Consider the following 19854-nt stretch of genomic DNA (forward strand, 5'->3'; position numbering starts at 1 on the left):
CAAGGGGTGCAAGCTGAAGGTTTTGCTATGGCCCTCACAGTTCCCTGACCTAAACATCATCGAAAATCTGTGGATAGACCTCAAAAGAGCAGTGCACGCAAGACGACCCAAGAATCTCACAGAACTAGAAGCCTTTTGCAAGGAAGAATGGGCGATAATCCCTCAAAACAAGAATTGAAAGACTCTTAGCTGGCTATAGAAAGCATTTACAAGCTGTGATACTTGCCAAAGGGGGTGTTACTAAATAGTGACCATGCAGGGTGCCCAAACTTTTGCTTCAGGCCCTTTTCCTTTTTTGTTATTTTGAAACTGTAAACAATGGAAATAAAAAAGTAATCTTGCTTAAAATATTAAAGAAATGTGTCATCGTTAACTTTAGCTTTTTTGGAAATCAGGTCATTTTTTACTAGCTTAGCTATTCATAGTAGCAGAAATTTTGACCAGGGGTGCCCAAACTTTTGCATGCCACTGTCTAAGAAAAGATGAAACTGGAACAAGTCTTACTGAGACTGGATCTTATAATCTGTGTGTCAATAATCAAAATGTTTAAAATGCAGGTGTGGAAGTCTGAAATTTAAAAAAAACCAAAATGTTAGAAATACTCAGTAGGATCAGTCTTCCAAATTTCAATCATTTTTAGTTCTTCATTTTTAATAAAGTGATTTCAACCTGAAATGCAAAATTTGTTCCTTTCTTTGCAGACACTTCCTGAATATTTCCAGCATTTTCTTTTTTTATCCGTGCATGGTTTGCAGACTTCAACGGTTTTAGCTTTTCACAGTATATGTATTGGTTGAATTGCAGACTCACATACTGTTCTTTTCTAGAATTTTTGCTAAAATTCATTTATATATCACATTAGGTTTAACTAAGTTACAAAGAATCATAAGTATTGTCATTATTTTGTTCATTATCAATTTTTATGCAATAAAATCATTAAAATCCACCCCTATATATCAGCCATGGCAAAATAAATCCACTGAATCTACAATTTTCTTAAAATATACATACTGTATTAACCACTAACCTTTAGTTTTCCTTCCTCATCAGATATCGTTTTTCTCAATGTTGCTAGCTTGGTCCTCAGTGCATTTAGCACTTTCTCCACTTGGGAGAGCTGTTTCTTCATGCTGGCTAGTTTGTCATTATTAATTTTTAGAGCTTCTTGTATTTGCTGCAATTCTCTTTTCATTTTATTTCTTTCCTGGCGACTTTAACAGATGCCAAAGTTATTTTTTAATAAATCAAAATAATTATGATAGAGTAGAACATAATTTATCACTTACCTATCTTTAATGTTGTTGTTAAATGTTTCAATATCCAACTCAAGTTCTTCATTTTTAGTCTCCAAATTCTTAAGCTCATCCAGTTTTTTGTCATATTCTTTTTGCTGATTTGATAAATCAGCATTACCATTTTGCATCTACACATGCAAACATACAAATTCAAGCTATTAAAAGTTAGAACAAAAAATTCTACCTGCACAGTTTCTATAAAGGAATATTAATGTATTTAATTTACTCCTAAGTAGATGTAAAGCTTTTACAAACCAGGTTCCAAATATCAATGGAGAATTTCAAATACTGAGTCAAAAAGAAACTGTACAAATGTCAATTTCCTCAGCCAAAATAATGGTCAGCTGCAATGAAAAATATTGCCTTGGTATATGAAAGATAATCACATTCATATAGCACAATGCATTGCCATTCTATTGGATGATGCCAAGAATTGATTGTTCAAGTTTCACACGCAGTGATCTTACATTTAATGCTCAGAACCAATGGGGGCTGAAGTGGAGTAACTCAGAAAAAAAATCTTCCTCTGCAATCTGTTCAAATCATTAAATTCAAATCGGGGCTGCATTATCACCCGCTTGAGAACTCATCTCTGCACCGTGCCATTCTTTTTCCATCATCCTAGTTTATGTTTCTTTTTGTTTTCAAGTATAAAGTTTGCTGATAGGTTAAGATGATGTCTCACCAAAGGAGTGGGACAAAATCTGCAAAAATGTCAAGGTACCTGATACCTGATGCCTTATTCAATTTAAGATCCTACACCATTTCTACTGGATTCCACCAAGGTTACATAGATTAGGGTTGAAAAACACCCCTGAATGCTGGCGCTGTGAGGTGGATAAAGGGGACTTAGTACATGCTCTCTGGTCCTGTCCCAGAATTCAAGAATTTTGGATTATGATGCATAAGTATATTGAAGTTTCAGGTATTCAACTCCCTTTCTGCCCCAGACTTTTTGTCTTGGGAGACACACTTGGATTACTTGGGGATAAACACTCCCAAAACTGGATCCAGACAAGTATAATGGTAGGAAGACAAATTATACTTAGAGGTTGGAAGATCTTGGGGGACCATCATTTCAGGAGTAGGTCACAGAAATAGCCAAAGTGGCAGCTTTTGAACACATCTTGAAAACAGTTTGATAAATTGGACATCTATACACAAAAATGGGGCAAATATTTAGGTTTCCGGGGGGGGGGAGGGAAATAGTGGTGAATGTAGTGGTGAAGCATATTGCTGAATGGCAGTGTTTTCTATTATTAGAGGTCTAACAGATACACTTAGTTATTACATTGATATTTATTTCTGCTATGTTTGTTGTTATTTTATGGATAATTTATGTTTTGTAAGCTATGGTTTACATAATTTTAAAACTGACAAGGGTTCGGGGAAAAAATTCTCTAGAAATAAAATTAAAAAAAAGATGATGTCTCACATGCTCTAGATGATTTTTATATTTCTGTACCTCTCCTTGTGATATTCCCCTGCTCTACTTTACATTTAACTTTATTATTCTGTGCCCGCACTAGTGGTATATGTTGGAGCCACCAAATGTTCACCAATTGTTCAGGTAATATTTTGAAAGGAAGCAATGACTAGAAAACTTACTGGCTGAAATTTAAGTAGGCATTATAAGAGGATACACCAAATCAGAATGATTTATTCTTCAATTAAATATTAAATCCCACCATTTTTTAATTATGCTTCTACTCACAGAGACCGTCATTTTGCATTCAGACTCTCATCCCAAGCTACTCAAGTGAATGGAGCAGTAGACATCACTCATGCATTCCACAGTTCAATGACTGTCAGGAATTCAAAGCCATCCAAGCTTGGGAAACTCACTACTGCTAATTCTATAGATTTGCATGCTGAAACACAACTTTGTGTTCCCTTCATATTAAATATTAATATAATATAAAATTATATTAATACTTAATGTTAAGGGAACACAAAGTTCACTTTATATATTAATATAATATAAAATTAAGTGAAGGTAATATTAAAAATGTTAAGCTCATTTAATTGGATGCGAATCAGACCATTACCAACTACTGTCATTGTGACCAGTCAAGGAAGACTATTACAAAAATATCCCATGATAAAAGAATTCTAAAAGGGTTATTAAATTGCTGTACAGTACCTTTGGGATGCAAACTCTCCTGACTTCCAACTCCATAATAATAGATCTGCCATTCATCAAACACAGTTAAAAAAAGACTGTCTATATTAGGCTTGTTGATCACTCAAAATTATACATTAGTGCCAATTACCTTTCTCCTCTCAGAAGAAACTACATGAGGCAAAAGAATGCTTGGCATTCAAATACATGTACTGTGTAATTTTTTTCCATCAGTTAAATTAATGATGGGAAGATCACACAATGAAATGCCCATTTTTCCAATGTGCATTCTTAGCATCTACACACAAAGAGGGAAATTCACTCTTACAATTTAAATGGAAGGAATCCAACTGAACACTTTTCTAATAGAACGTTGGCCAACTTATCCACAAAGCTAGGTACACAAAATCAACTGGAACAGAGATCAGATTTTTTTAAAAATAGATGAGGGGAAGAGAAAATTAAGAGATACCGAATACAAGTCTATTTTATTGGAGCTGGATGTTCTAGTAAATAAATGAAGCACACTCACTCTTACCATTTACTGCATACAAATGTTTACATCTGTACAAAAACAGATGTGACCACAGGAATCAGATGAGCAAGGAAAGATGCTTTAGATTTCCTAAAATATCCAGATTTCTCAGCCATTGCCTAAGCAATTACAATTTTATTTTTATTTTTAACATATTGGGGTAAAATTGAATAGATTTTTTTCCTGATTTACAGCCTTTTTGCATGAATCAGCCACGGCACAGGAAGAGAATTAGACAAAAACAGAAAATGTTGGAATCATTCAGCAGATAAAATAGCATTCACAGAAGCAATGATGGTTGATTAAGGACCCTTCATCAGAATTGGGAAAGTGAGAACATAACTATTTTAAGATGCAATGAGCCGGTGGAGGGTGAGGGGTGGGCTTCAGGGTAAGAAACAGAGAAAATGTGATGAGGTGCAGATTAATGTTGTCAAGGCAACAATTACTTAAAATACTAGTTGGAGACAGAAAATAAAAAAACAGACTTATGCAACGGTTCTCAACCTTTTTATGCCATGGACCAATACCATTAAACAAAGGGTCTGCAGACCCCAGGTTAGGAACATGAGGGGGATCTTCTTCACTCAGAGGGTGATGAAAATGTAGAACGAGCTAGTAGTAGAAGTGGTGATTGCAGGTTTGAATTCAACATTTAAGGGAAATTTGGATAGATGCATGGATGGAAAGGGTATGGAGGTGCCGGTTAATGGGACTAGGCAGATTTATAGTTTAGCACAGAATAGATGGACCAAAAGACCTCATTCTGTGCTGTAGTACTCTATGACTCCACAAACAGAATTATAAAACAATTCCAAAACAAGGAATTATACATTATTGCACTAAACATCTTTGCAGTACATGTTTGCCAGTTTCATTTCAGTGTGCAATTGGGGCTTAACAGATACCAGCCAGTTTGAAGGTGACTGCTACATTTAGACCAAACAATGGATGTATAATATTGTTTCAAAGAAATTTTTCAAGAAAAATTCAAGTAATTTCAAGTTTGGCTTGGTTACATGAGAACATTTAACATTTTTTTATTTTCTTCAGCTTTCTGAACCTCCTTAAAGTAAGAAGCATTCTACAAAACACTCTAATCTATGCACCTTTCCTAAGATTATCATAGTAGCAGGTAGCATTTTTCTCCTAGCTTCCATCCCACAGGGCAGTGCAGGTCATGGAAAATGTCCAGAAAAGCAAACTCTATCAGGGCAGAGGAGTTATGTGCTTCACAGAAATGTGGCATCAATTGTTACGAACTGTAACGTTTTAGAAACAAATCAGCAGCAAGAGATTTCACACTGAGTCAGGTTTTCATGTTAAAAACATCTTTATTAGTATATACTTATAATATAGTAACTTAACCAAGACAAACAGAAGTTAAGAGTGTCATGTGTATATATGTGTGTAAACATAGCTCCCAAACTATCGAGCTTGGGGGAACAAGGCTTAGAGTCTTGAGATGGTAAGGTAGGAAAGTTCAGTCATCCACGTAAGAAATGATGGGAGAGAGATATTTGTAATCCACATTGTAATAGAGAGAGAAAGTAAGTACGAAGTATTCCACAGGTTCCACATCAAGTAAACTAAGTAATAGTCGCTGTAGATCTTGTCTGTTGTGTCGTTCCAAATCCAGATACAAATCATCATAAAAAAAGACCTGTCACAGGAATATCGTCTTCGAGTGGTTACCTACCACACAACATACCCAGGCAAGGATTAACACACAAGTGGTCCCGCAGGATATTCCAAAAATCCACTCCTATGGATTATATTAAGTGACAGTCACTTTTCCGTTATGCACAGCGTGCCGATGATCAACCCACCCTTGTGGGCATAGGAGAGTTCCAAGCCTCAGCTGCGACAAGCCAAAGCTACTGGCTTCCCCAGTCTCTCTTACTCTCTCTATGTGATTAAGTCCAGTGTCAGCCTGTGACTGACATCATAGTCCCGCTTCACTCAGGCACTTTTAAAGTAACAGTCAGTAAATGACTGCAGGTTCCTAACACTTCCCCCCAAAAAGAAAAGTTTTGATCTAAAAGAGCAAAATTTTAACTGCAAACTACAGTATATGAAACAATACATGTATGGTTATCATATAGCATACTACAGACTAATAACATTTTACAGAAGTGTATACATCAAAATAAATTCCACATCACTCTTCAAATACATTGCAAGCTTAACATCTAGAAAGACAATCCACAATTATATTATCTTTGCCTTTAATGCGAGTTATCATAATAATATATTCCTGCAGAATCAAATTTAACAACTGTCTGTTTTTGTCCTTCACCTTACTCAAAAACACCAATGGATTACGATCTTGTATAAACCACAAGTGGTTTCTGAGCTGAGCAAACATAAAATGCTGCAAAGCCAAGATAAGTGACAATAATTCTTTCTCTATGGTGGAATAATTTCTTTGATGCTGATTAAATTTTTTTGAAAAGTAAGCCACAGGATGATCAACATCATCATCCTTTTGTAGTATTACTGCTCCTACAGCTTTATTACTGGCATCCACAGCTATAGAGAATGGCTTTGCCTGTGCTTCCCATGTGTCAGGTGCCCTGAGCACAGGTTGGTGACATAAAATAGCTTTCAATTGATTAAATGTCTCTTGACAAGATTCTGTCCAAACAAACTTTTCACCTTTTTCAGGAGGTTGGTCAAAGGGAGAGCGATATCAGCAAAATTCTTACAGAACCTACGATAATATCCAACCATTCCCAGAAACCTAAGAGCCTTTTTACCATTTGGAATGAGAACTTCAGAAATTGCCTGAACTTTTGCCTGAACAGGAGCCAGCTTGCCTTGACCTACAACATAGCCAAGATAGGTCACAGTGGTATGGCCAAATTCACTCTTAACTAAGTTAACTGTAAGTTGGCCTTCGAGAGCATTTCAAATAACTCTTCCACTGCAGAGATATGTGCTTCCCATGTGTCACTCCTTGGGACTAAATCATCAATACAGGCATCTGTATGTTTTAACCCTTGAATTACAGAATTAATCATTCTCTGGAATGTTCCTGGAGCACTGTTTATTCCAAATGGCAGAACATTGTATTCATACAACCCAGAAGGCGTTACAAATGCAGAAATTTCTTTATCTTTATCCATCAATGGAACACACCAATACCCTTTCAACAGATCAATCTTTGTAAAAACCTTACTTTTTTCAACCTTGTCTATACAATCATCCACTGTGGGGATGGGATAAGCATCTGTTTTTGTTACAGCATTTACCTTTCTATAATCAGTGCAAAACCCCACACTACCATCTGGTTTAGGCACAATAACACAAGGTGAACTGAGTTAGAAGGCTGAATAATACAATTTTTCAGCATATACTCAATTTCTTGTTCAGCAAGTTTACATTTTTCTATATTCATGTGATAAGGATGTTGTTTAATTGGTTTAGCATCCCTGACATCGACATCATAGGAGGTTATTGTCGTTCGTTTTGGGATATCAGGAAATAAATCCTTAAATCTCACAATTAACTGTTTCATCTTACAGCTGCTGCGGCTGTAAGTGGGCCAATTTCTCATCAATCAAATTCAAAATACCCTTGTTTACTAATCTAGTGGAAACAATCTTTGGATTATGATAAGCCTCAGATGGGTCAATCAATTCGTTCCCAGGGTTGGCAGACTCATTTACTTTGACAACAACACTCACAGTTGGTGCCTGCTCTTCAAAATATGGTTTCAACATGTTTATATTAACCAACTGTATTGGCTTTCTTTGATCTGGTGTTTTGACTACAAAATTCACATAATCTATTTTAGACACTATTTCATAAGGTCCTTGGTATTTTGCCTGAAGTGGATTCGTCAATATTGGAAATAACACCAGCGCCTTATCTCCCACCTGGAATTTTTCTCACACAGGCCTGTTTATCATACCAACACTTCATTTTGTTTTGAGAAACCTTTAAGTTTTCCTTCGCAAGGCTATAGGCTTTGAGTAATCTGTCTTTGAATTTCAAAACATAATCTAACAAATTGATATGCATGTCCTCATTAATACACTGTTTCTTTAACAGGGTCAAAGGTCCTCGAACCCTATGACCAAATACAAGTTCAAATGGACTAAAGCCTAGTGAATCCTGTACTGATTATCTTACTGCGAATAAAAGCAAATGAACTTCATCCCAATCCTTCTCATTTTCAACACAGAATGTCTTAATCATTGTTTTTAGGGTAGAATGGAATCTTTCTAAAGTCCCTTGCGATTTTGCATGGTACACAGATGATGTAATCTGCTTGGCTCCCAATTCATAACTACTTACTGGAATAATCCAGATGTAAAATTACTTCCTTGATCAGACTGGATTTCTTTAGGCAAACCAAATAAAGTGGAAAAATGTTATGAGAGCTATGGACACAGTTTTAGGTTTGATATTTCTGAGAGGTACTGCCTCGGGAAATCTTGATACGGTACACATGATGGTTGGCAAATACTGATGACCTGCTTTAGTCTTTGGTAATGGGACAACACAATCCACAATAACTTTGGAAAAGGGTTCACCAAGTGCAGGGATAGGCTGCAGTGGCGCCACTGGAGTGATCTGATTAAGTTTACCCACAACTTGACAAGTGTGACAGGTTCGACAAAAGGTTACAACATCTTTCCTCAAATTAGACCAGAAAAATTGTTTCATAACCTTGTTTACAGTTTTATTCACACCAAGATGGCCACCCAAGGACATACTATGGGCCAAAGTTAAAATTTCATTCCTATAAACTTTAGGAACTACAACCTGGTGAACAACTGCCCATTCCTCACTCACAGGTATAGCAGATGGTCTCCACTTCCTCATTAACACTCCATCCTTGAAATGATATCCTATTGGCATTTCCTTAATCTCATCATCTGAGAGAGCTTTTTCTTTTAAAGCTTCAATCTTAGGGTCTCGGTTCTGTTCTGCTATAAACTCCTTCCTCGACACAGACAAATCTTTATTGTTAGATTTAATACCTGGATATTGGTGAAACAATGAAGGCAGAAAAGTCCCTGACAAGTCATATAAACCTGAATCCTGATTTTGGCTATCATGGGTAGCAGAATCATGCTGCACAGAACTATCTGCATTGGCTGATTTCTTAGCCATACTTCGAGTTATTACGCAGGAGGGATAAAAGTTAGAATCCATCTTTACATCATCAGTGTCTGGCTTAGATGTCAGCTGCACTGCAGGAACAACTTTACCACCTGCGAGGTCATTTCCTAACAACAGAGAAACACCTTCCACTGGTAGACTGGGTCATAGCCCTATTTTAACAGATCCCGAAACCAACCCTGACTCTAAAGTTACCTTGTTCAGCAGCACAGGAACAATGCTGCCCCCGATGCCTTTAATAAGATTTACCTCACAGTGGCAGTCTCATCACTAAACTTCAGAACACTGTCTAATATAACTGACCGAGAAGCCCCAGTATCTCGAAGAATCTTCACTGGTACCGGGGTTGTCCCTTCATTCACTGACACAAACTCATCTGACATAAAATGATCAAATCTCTTGAGAACCCTGTGTGTTTATAGGTGTTTCAATATGCTGAACACAGGCATCTGGAACTGCCTCCTTTTCCTCCTTCTTCTTCTTCTTCAGAAGGAAACCATTAGCCATAATATGACCAGCTTTCCTACAATAGTGACATGTAAGACCAGAATATGTCTCCTTCACTTCATCCTTACCTTTGTCACTAGACCTAGATTTAATTTCTGGTTCACTCCTACTTTCCATGCTACTCTTTTGGGAGGTCTTACTCAGGATAAACTTAGCCTTGTGGGTGAGGGCAAACTCATCTGCTAAACTAGCAGATTCTTGCAATGTGGCAGTGCCTTTCTCATCCAAATACATCTTTATGTCATTCAGGACGCACCTTTTAAATTCCTCAATTAGAACCAACTCTTTCAAGTTGTTAAAATCATCACTCACATTTTTAGATATACACATTCGCTCGAAATATACAGACTTTTCATAAGCAAATTCCACATAAGTTTTGTTCACAGATTTCTTCAAATTTCTAAACTTTTGTCTATAGGCTTCTGAAACCAATTCACAGGCTTTAAGCACAGCCTGTTTTACAATGCCATAATCATCTGCATCTTCAATTGATAGGGTAGAATAGGCCTGTTGAGCCTTACCCGTAATTATACTCTGTAACAAGAGAGGCCAGCCTTCTTTTGGCCACCCTAGACTCTGAGCCACTTTCTCAAACTGCTGGAAGTATTATCAACCTCAGCCTCAACAAATGGAGGGACCAGTTTAACTTCCTGGCTGGCAACAAACTGTACAACCAGCTTCCTAGAGCCTGAAGTTTGCCTCTTGAGCTTTAACCTCTCCTTCTCTATCTCAAGCTGCCTTTGTTTGTCTCTCTCTCTTTTCCCAGCCCCTAACTTAAATCTCTCTAACTTCATTTGTTCTAGTCGTAACAGGGTCTCCAGTTTACTTTCAGGAAACCATTCTAACACCTCTGCATTAAACTCTTCCTTGTCTATGTAGTGCTCTCTATTATCCTCTGAATTTGTATCTTTTTCATAGATCGTTTTACCTCAGTAAGTTTCAGCTCCTTAGCAATGGCCAACAATTCATCCTTTTGGCTTTCTCTAATGCCTCAGGTTAGCAATGTCAGAAATGCATCAATATCCATTGCTGATAATTTCCACACACAAGTAAATCAAAAAAGAAGTAGCTAATGAGATCGATAACCAATCAATCAATAAGCTCCGATTTTGTTCATAGCCCAGAAGAGTCATCAATTTTGTTACAAACTGTAACGCTTTAGAAACAAATCAGCAGCAAGAAATTTCACACTGAGTCAGGTTTTGATGTTAAAACCACTATATTTATTAGTATCTACTTATAATATAGTAACTTAACCAAGATGAACAAAAGTTGTGTACGTATGTATGTAAATATAGCTCCCAAACTATCGAGCTTGGGGGAGCAAGGCTTAGAGTCTTGAGGTGGTAAAGTAGGACCTACAGAACAATAGAGGCCCTTTGGCCCACAAGTTGTGCTGAACATGTCCCTACCTTAAAAATTACTAGGCTTACCTATAGCCCTCTATTTTACTAAGCTCCATGTACCTATCTAAATGCATCTTAAAAGACCCTATCATATCCACCTCCATCACTGTTGCTGGCAGCCCATTCCACACACTCACCACTCTGAGTAAAAAGCTTACCCCTGACATTTCCTCTGTACCTACTCCCCAGCACCTTAAACCTGTGTCCTCTTGTAGCAACCATTTTGGCCCTGGGAAAAAGCCTCTGACTATCCACACGATCAATATACACCTCTATCAGGTCACCTCTCCTCCTTTGCTCCAAGGTGAAAAGGCCGAGTTCACTCAAACTATTCTCAAGGCATGCTCCCCAATCCAGGCAACATCCTTGTAAATCTCCTCTGCACCCTTTCTATGGCTTCCACATCCTTCCTGTACTGAGGCGACCAGAACGGAGCACAGTACTCCAAGTGGGGTCTGACCAGGGTCCTATATAGCTGCAACATTACCTCTCAGCTTCTAAATTCATCTCCACGATTGATGAAGGCCAATACACCATACACCTTCTTAACCACTGAGTCAACCTGCGCAGCTGCTTAGAGCATCCTACGGACTCGGACCCCAAGATCCCTCTGATCCTCCACACTGCCAAGTGTCTTAACATTAATACTATATTCTGCCATTGTATTTAACCTACCAAAATGAACCACTTCACACTTAATTGGATTTAACTTCATCTGCCACTTCTAGCCCAGTTTTGCATCCTAGCAATGCCCTGCTGTAACCTCTGACAGCCCTCCACACTATCCACAACACCTCCAATCTTTGTGTCATCAGCAAGCTTACTAACCCATCCCTCCACTTCCTCATCCAGGTCATTTTTGAAAATCATGAAGAGTAAGGGACCTAGAACAGATCCCTGAGGCACTCCACTGGTGACCAACCTCCATGTAGAATATGACCCGTTGACAACCACTCTTTACCTTCTGTGGGCAAGCCAGTTCTGGATCCACAAAGCAATGGCCCCTTGGATCCCATGCCTCCTAACTTTCTAGATCAACCTTGCATGGGGTACCTTATCAAATGCTTTGCTGAAATCCATATACACTACATCTACTGCTCTTCCTTCATCAATATGTTTAGTCAAATCCTCAAAAAATTCGATCAGGCTCGTAAGGCACGACCTGCCCTTTACAAAGCCATGCTGACTACTCCTAATCATATTATACCTCTACAAATGTTCATAAATCTTGCCTTTCAGGATCTTCTCCATCAACTTACTAACCACTGAGATAAGATTCGCTAGTCTATAATTTCCTGGGCTATCTCTACTGCCTTTCTTGAATAAAGTAACAACATTCGCAACCCTCCAATCCTCCAAAACCTCTCTCACTCCCATTGATGATGCAAAGATCATCGCCAGAGGCTCAACAATTGCCTCCCTTGCCTCCCACAGCAGACTGGGGTACATTTTGTCCGGTCCCAGCGACTTATCCAACTTGATGCTTTCCAAAAGCTCTAGCACATCCTCTTTCTTAATATCTACATGCTCAAGCTTTTCAGTCTGCTACAAGTCATCACTACAATCACTAAGATCCTTTTCCATGGTGAATACTGAAGTGAAGTATTCATTAAGTACCTCTGATATTTCCTCTGGTTTTACACACTTTCGCACTGTCACACTTGATAGGTCCTATTCTTTCATGTCTTATCCTCTTGCTTTTCACATACTTGTAGAACACCTTGGGGTTTTCCTTAATTCTGCCTGCCAAAGCCTTTTCATCACCCCTTCTGGCTCTCCTAATTTCCTTCTTAAGCTCCTTCCTGTTAGGCTTATAATGTTCTAGATCTCTAACATTACCTAGCTCTCTGAACATTTTGTGAGCTTTTCATTTCTTCTTGACTAGATTTATTACAGCCTTTGTACACCACGGTTCCTGTACCTTACCATAACTTCCCTGTCTCATTGGAACGTACCTATACAGAACCCTACACAAATATCCCCTGAAAATTTGCCACATTTCTTCCATACTTTTCCCTGAGAACATCTGTTCCCAATTTAAGCTTCCAATTTCCTGCCAGATGGCCTCATAATTCCCCTTACTCCAATTAAACGCTTTTCTAACTCATCTGTTCATTGCTACTGTAAAGGAGATAGAATTATGATCGCTATCTCCAAAATGCCCTCCCACTGAGAGATCTGACACCTGACCAGGTTCATTTCCTAATACCAAATCAAGTACAGCCTCTCCTCTTGTAGGCTTATCAACATATTGTGTCAAGAAACCTTCCTGAACACACCTAACAAACTCCACCCCATCTAAACCCCTTGCTCTAGGGAGATGCCAATTGATATTTGGGAAGTTAAAATCTCCCATCACGACAACTCAGTTATTATTACACCTTTCCGGGATCTGTTTCCCTATCTGCTCCTCAATAATCCTGTTACTATTAGGCGGCCTATAAAAAACACCTATAAAAATTATTGACCCCTTTCTTTTCCTAACCTCCACCCACAGAGACTCCATAGACAATCCCAGTGACTTATCTAACTTAATACCTTTCAAAAGCTCCAGCATATCCTCTCTCTTAAAGTCTATACACTCAAACGTTTCAGTCTGCTGAAAGTCATTCCCACAATTGCCAAGGTCCTGTTCACTAGTGAATACTGAAGCAAAGTATTCATTAAGTACCTCTGCTACCTCCTGCGGCTCCATGCACGATTCCACTCTCATTCCTGATTGGTCCTATTCTCACACGGCTCATCCTCTTGTTCTTCACATACTTGTAGAATGCCTCGGGGTTTTTCTTAATCCTGCTCACCAAAGCCTTCTCGTGGCCCCTTTTAACTCTCCAAATTTCATTCTTGAGCTCCCTCCTGGCACGCTTGTAATTTTCTAGAGCTCTAACAGTACCTAGTTTCTTGAACCTTTTGTAAGCTTTTCCTTTCTTCTTAACTAGATTTTCTACATCCTTTTGTATACTATGTTTCTTTTACCTCTTTTCCTGCTACAATGGAACATACATATGCAAAATGCCACACAAATGTTCCCGGAACATATGCCACATTTCTGCAGTGCATTTCCCTGAGAACATCTGCTCCCAATTTATGTTCCCAAGTTCTTGCCTAAAAGCATCATATTTCCTTCCACTCCAATTAAATGTTTTCCCAGATTTTCTGCTCCTATCCCTCTTCAGTTCTAAGGTAAAGAATATAGAGTTGTTATCACTACCTCCAAAATGCCCTCCCACTGAGAGATCTGACACCTGACCAGGTTCATTTCCTAATACCAGATCAAGTACAGTCTCTCCTCTAGTTGGCTTATCTACAGATTGCATCAGGGAACCTTCCTGAACACACCTAACAAACTCCACCCAATCTAAACCCCTTCCTCTAAGGAGATGCCAGTCAATACTGGGGAAGTTAAAATCACCCATCACAACAAATTCATGCTGATACAATTGTATTTCTATGTTATACTGATTATCCTGTTGTACATACTATTTATTACAAATTACTATAAATTGCACATTTAGAAGGAGAGGTAACATAAAGGTTTTTACTCCTCATTTATGTGAAAGACGTAAGTAGGAAAGTCAATTCAATTCAAACCCTATTACTATTGCACCGTTCCAGAACCTGCTTCCCTATCTGCTCCTCAATTTCTGTTACTGTTGGGGTTCTATAAAAAACACACAGTAGGGTTATTGCCCCCTTCCTGTTTCTGACTTCCACCCACAATGACTCAGTAGAAAATCCCTCCATGACTTCCTTCTTTTCTGCAGCTGTGACTCTATCCCTCATTAGCAGTGGCACCCCCCCCCCACCTCTTTTGCTTCCCTCCGTCCTTTTTGAAACATCTAAAGCCTGTGCATTCAGCAGACATTCCTGTCTGAGTCGGCTAAGTCTCTGTAATGCCAACATCATAGTCCCACGTATTGATCCATGCAATAAGTTCATCCGCCTTGCTTATGATACTCCTTGCATTAAAATAGAAGCAACTCAAACCATCTAGCTGAGTGCTTCTTTGCTCTATCATCTGCCTGTCCTTCCTTATCAATTCTCTACCAGCTGTCACTATTTGTACACCAACCACCCCATCCTCTGCCTCTTCACTTCGGGTTCCCACCCCTCTGCAAATCTAGTTTAAACCCTCCCCATAGCAGTAGCAAACCTCTCTCCCAGGATGTTGGTTCCTCTCCAGTTTAGGTACAACTCGTCCCACTTGAACAGGTCACCCCTTCCCTAGAAAAGATTCCAATGATCCAAGAACTTGAAACCCTGCCCCCTGCACCATCTCTTCAGCCACTCATTCATCTGTGCTATCTTTGTGTTCTGACCTTCACTAGATCGAGGCACTAGGAGTAATCTGGAGATTACCACCTTGGAGGTTCTGCTCTTCAACCTCCTTCCGAACACCCTGAACTTATTGCACGGGATCTCAACCCCTCTCCTGCCTATGTCATTGGTACCAACATGTACCACAACCTCCAATGCTCAGCCTCCCCTTCAAGAATATTCTGCAATTGTTCAGAGACATCCTGGACCCTAGCACCTAGGAGGCAACACACTATCCTGGGGTCTCTTTTGCTGCTGCAGAATCTCCTAGCTGTCCCCCTAACTATGACTGTTGCTCTGCCTGACTTCTCCCTTCCCTTCGGAGGCTCAGAGCCGAATGCAGTGCTATTGGTCTGGCTGCTGCTGCCTTGCCCAGGTAGGCCATACCCCACAGCAGTATCCAAAGGGATATACCTGTTTCTGAGGGGAATGGCCACATGGGGACCTTGCACTAATTTCTTTCTCCCTTTACCTCTCTTGGTAAATTCTACTTCCTGAATTCTGCATTCAGGGTCGACCAAGGTTGTGTACCCTTGCCACTTGAGAATAACTTCTTCTGAGGGGCATATCTTTCCTGCACCTTGTGAACCATTCCCAGAAACTTCATCCGCTCTGCTCTGGTGTTATGCACACCTGTATTCCCTTCCAATCCACATGGGCAAGCTCCTCTCTCATGCCACTGTAATTGGCTTTATTCAATTGCAATACTGATACATCTGACTTATGCTTCACCATCTCAAACTGCAGTTTGAATTCAATCATATTATGATCACTGTCTCTTAAGGGTTCCTTTAGGTTAAGCTCCCTAATAAAATCTGGATTATTACACAACACCCAATCTAAGATTCCCCGAGTAGATCAAGGACAAGCTGCTCTAAAATGCCATCTCATAGGCACTCAACAAATTCCCTCTTGCAATCCGACACCAATCTGATTTTCCTAACCCCCTTGCATATTGAAGTCCTCCATTACAATCATGACCTTTCCAGCTCGCTTTGCAATCTCAACCCCACATCTTGGCTACCATTTGGAGGCCTGTATATGATTCCCATTATGTTTTTTTCTACCTTACCATTTCTTAACTCCACCCACAAAGATTCAACATTCTCTGATCCTATGTCACCTCTTTCTAAAGATGTAATTCCATCTCTTTCCAACAGAGCTACACCACTGTCTATGCTTTCCTGCCAGTCCTTTCGATACAAAGTATATCCTTTGATATTAAGCTCCCAACTATGACCTTCTTTCAGCCGTAGTGTCATACCGATCAATCTCTAATTGTGCATGAGTTTATCCACTTTGTTACAAATACTATGTGCATTTAAATTCACCACCTTCAGTCCTACATTCTTCGTCCTTTTGAATTTAGCTTCTGTGGTACCATAAGACCTTAAGATATAGGAGCAGAAGTAGGCCATTCAGTCCATCAAGTCTACTTTGCCATTCAATCCTGGGCTGATCCAATTTATCCAGTCATCCCCAATTCCCTGCCTTCTCCCCATACCCTTTGATGCCCTGGCTAATCAAGAACCTATCTATCTCTGCCTTAAATACATCCAATGACTTGCCCTCCACAGCCACTCATGGCAACAAATTCCACCCTCTGACTAAAGAAATTTCTCCACATCTGAGTTGTAAAGGGATGTCCATTAATTCTGAAGATGCGCCCTCTTGTCCCAGAAACCCCTACAATGGGAAATAACTTTGCCATTTTTAATCTGTTCAGGCCTTTTAACTTTCAGAATATTTCTATGAGATCCCCCCCTCAATCTCCAGAACTCCAGAGAATACAGCCCATGAAATACTAGACATTCCTCATATTGTAACCCTTTCATTCCTGCAATCATTCTCGTGAATCTTCTTGGAACTCTCTCCAATGTCAGTATATCCTTTCTAAAATAAGGAGTGCAAAACTGCACACAATACTCCAAGTGTGGTTTCACAAGTGCCTTATACAGCCTCAACATCACATCCCTGCTCTTATGTTCTATACCTCTAGAAATGAATGTCAAAATTACATTTGCCTTCTTCACAACTGACTCAACCTGGAGGTTAACCTTTAGGGTATCTTGCACAAGGACTCCCAAATGCCTTTGCATCTCTGCATTTTGAATTTTCTTGCCATCTAAATAATAGTCTGCCCATTTATTTCTTCCACCAAAGTGCATGACCATACACTTTCCAACATTATATTTCATTTGCCACTTCTTTGCCCATTCACCTGATCTATCTAAGTCTCTCTGCAGGCTCTCTGTTTCCTCAACACTACCCACTCCTCCACCTATCTTTGTATCATCCAAAAATTTAGCCACAAATCCATTAATACCATAGTCCAAATCATTGACATACATCATCAGTCCCAACACCGACCCCTGTGGAACTCTACTGGTAACCAGCAGCCAGCCAGAATAGCATCCCTTTATTCCCACTCTGTTTTCTGCTAACCAGCCAATGCTCCCACCCACGCTAGTAACTGCCCTGTAATTCCATGGGCTCTTATCTTGCTAAGCAGCCACATGTGCAGCACCTTGTCAAAGGCCTTCTGAAAATTCAAGTACACCACGTCTACTGCATCTCTTTTGTCTACCTTGTTTGTAATTTCCTCAAAGAATTGCAGTAAGTTTGTCTAGCAGGATTTTCCTTTCAAGAAACCATGCTGGCTTTGCCCTATCTTGTCATGTGCCTCCAGGTATTCCGTAATCTCATCCCTAACAATCGATTCAATTCTTTGTACTCTCTGCATTTGTATCCAATCATTGGCTTGTCCTTCCTTACATTCAAGTTACACTCATCTTGTATATCTGCTGGCTCATTGTCAGCTCTATCATACTGGTTCCCATCCTCCTGCCATTTTAGTTTAAGCCATTCCCAACAGTCCTAGCAATCCTACCCACAAGGATATTAGTACCACTCAGATTCAAGTGTAACCCATCCCTTTGTACAAGTCACACCTACACCAGAATTCTGAATCCCTGTCCCCTGCTCCAACTCTTCAGCCACGCATTTATTTGCCAGCTCATTCTAGTCCTATCCTCACTGTCACGTGGCATAGGCAGCAATCCTGGGATTACTACACTTGAGGACCTGCTTCTCAACTTCCTTCCTAACTCCCTGTATTCTGTTTTCAGGACATCCTCCCTTTTTCTACTTCTGTGATTAAGAAGGCATATACGGTGTATTGGCCTTCATCAATTGTGGAATTGAAATTAGGAGCCGAGAGGTAATCTTGCAGCTATATAGGACCCCGGTCAGACCCCAATTGGAGTACTGTGCTCAGTTCTGGTTATCTCACTACAAGAAGGATGTGGAAACCATAGAAAGGGTGCAGAGGAGATTTACAAGGATGTTGCCTGGATTGGGGAGCATGCCTTATGAAAACAGGTTGAGTGAACTTGGCCTTTTCTCCTTAGAGTGACGGAAGATGAGAGGTAACCAGATAGAGGTGTATAAGATGATGAGAGGCATTGATCGTGTGGATCGTCAGAGGTTTTTTCCCCAGGGCTGAAATGGCTGCCACAAGAGGGCACAGGTTTAAGGGTGCTGGGGAGTAGGTACAAAGGAGATATCAGGGATGTTTTTTACTCAGAGAGTGGTGAATGTGTGGAATGGGCTGGCAGCAACGGTGGTGGAGGTGGATACGAAGGGGTCTTTTAAGGGATTTTGAATAGGTACATGGAGCTTAGAAAATAGAGGGCTATGTAATTTCTTAAGGTAGGGATATGTTTGGCACAACTTTCTGGGCCAAAAGGCCTGTATCGTGTTGTAGGTTTTCTATCTTTTTTCTATGTTGTTGGTAACAACATGTACCACAACTTGTAGCTGCTTACCCTCCCTTTTCAGGATATTCCGATACATCGCAGAACCTGGCAGCTGGAAGGCAAACTACCATCCATGTCTCTCTATCATGTCCACAGAATCACCTATCTGTCCCCTTAACTATAGAGTCCCCTATTACTGCTGTCATTCTTTTTATTGCTTCTGTTCAATGGTTAGAAAATTCTTCAATTGAGCAATGACCAGCTTTATAATATCAAGCTCAGAAAATTGTAATGTGTTTTGGTTGTGGAGGCCATCTTTACGTATATTTAAGGCAGAAGTTGATAGATTCTTGATTACTCAGAGCATGAAAGGATACAGGGAGAAGGAGAAGGCAAGAGATTGGGGCTGAGATGCAAAATGGATCAGCCATGATGAAGTGGCAAAGCTGACTAGATGGGCTAAATGGCATAATTTTGCGCCTAGATCGTATGGTATTAAAACATACATCCATGCATTTTTCCATGGGATCATCTTTTCTTTGGATTAAAGCATAAGTAGGTTGAAAAACATTGTTACATGTTAAAATAGGTGGAGAAAAGATCTCCCTCAGATTTTTTAAAAAGGATAAACAATAGTCTCTTACTTTATCTCTAATAGTGTGTTCAATTTCAGTGCAAGCCGCTGTTAGCATTTTGATCTCAACATATTTATCTGCAACTTTAGCTTTCAATTGTTGTATCTGTTTGGGGGAAAACAAGCAAAGCCAATAAATATTATTCC

General features: G+C 39.6%; 1 protein-coding gene across 19 annotated transcripts in view; it reads right to left on the reverse strand.

Moving 5' to 3' along the window:
- The window catches only part of LOC132399618 (coiled-coil domain-containing protein 178), a 310549-nt gene that overhangs the window by 217534 nt on the left and 73161 nt on the right, over window positions 1–19854 (reverse strand). For all 19 annotated transcript variants that reach the window (XR_009514032.1, XR_009514029.1, XR_009514031.1 and 16 more), the window contains 3 exons: window positions 19718–19813; window positions 1287–1423; window positions 1028–1211 (listed from right to left, as the gene is read on the reverse strand). Coding sequence is in view for 15 of the 19 variants with exons in the window: in XM_059980243.1 (XP_059836226.1) it covers window positions 1028–1211; window positions 1287–1423; window positions 19718–19813 (417 nt within the window). In the remaining 4 variants the exon portion in view is untranslated. The remainder of the gene's footprint in view (window positions 1–1027; window positions 1212–1286; window positions 1424–19717; window positions 19814–19854) is intronic.

The sequence above is a fragment of the Hypanus sabinus genome, chromosome 1, assembly GCF_030144855.1.
Source record: "Hypanus sabinus isolate sHypSab1 chromosome 1, sHypSab1.hap1, whole genome shotgun sequence".
NCBI classification, from domain to species: domain Eukaryota; kingdom Metazoa; phylum Chordata; class Chondrichthyes; order Myliobatiformes; family Dasyatidae; genus Hypanus; species Hypanus sabinus.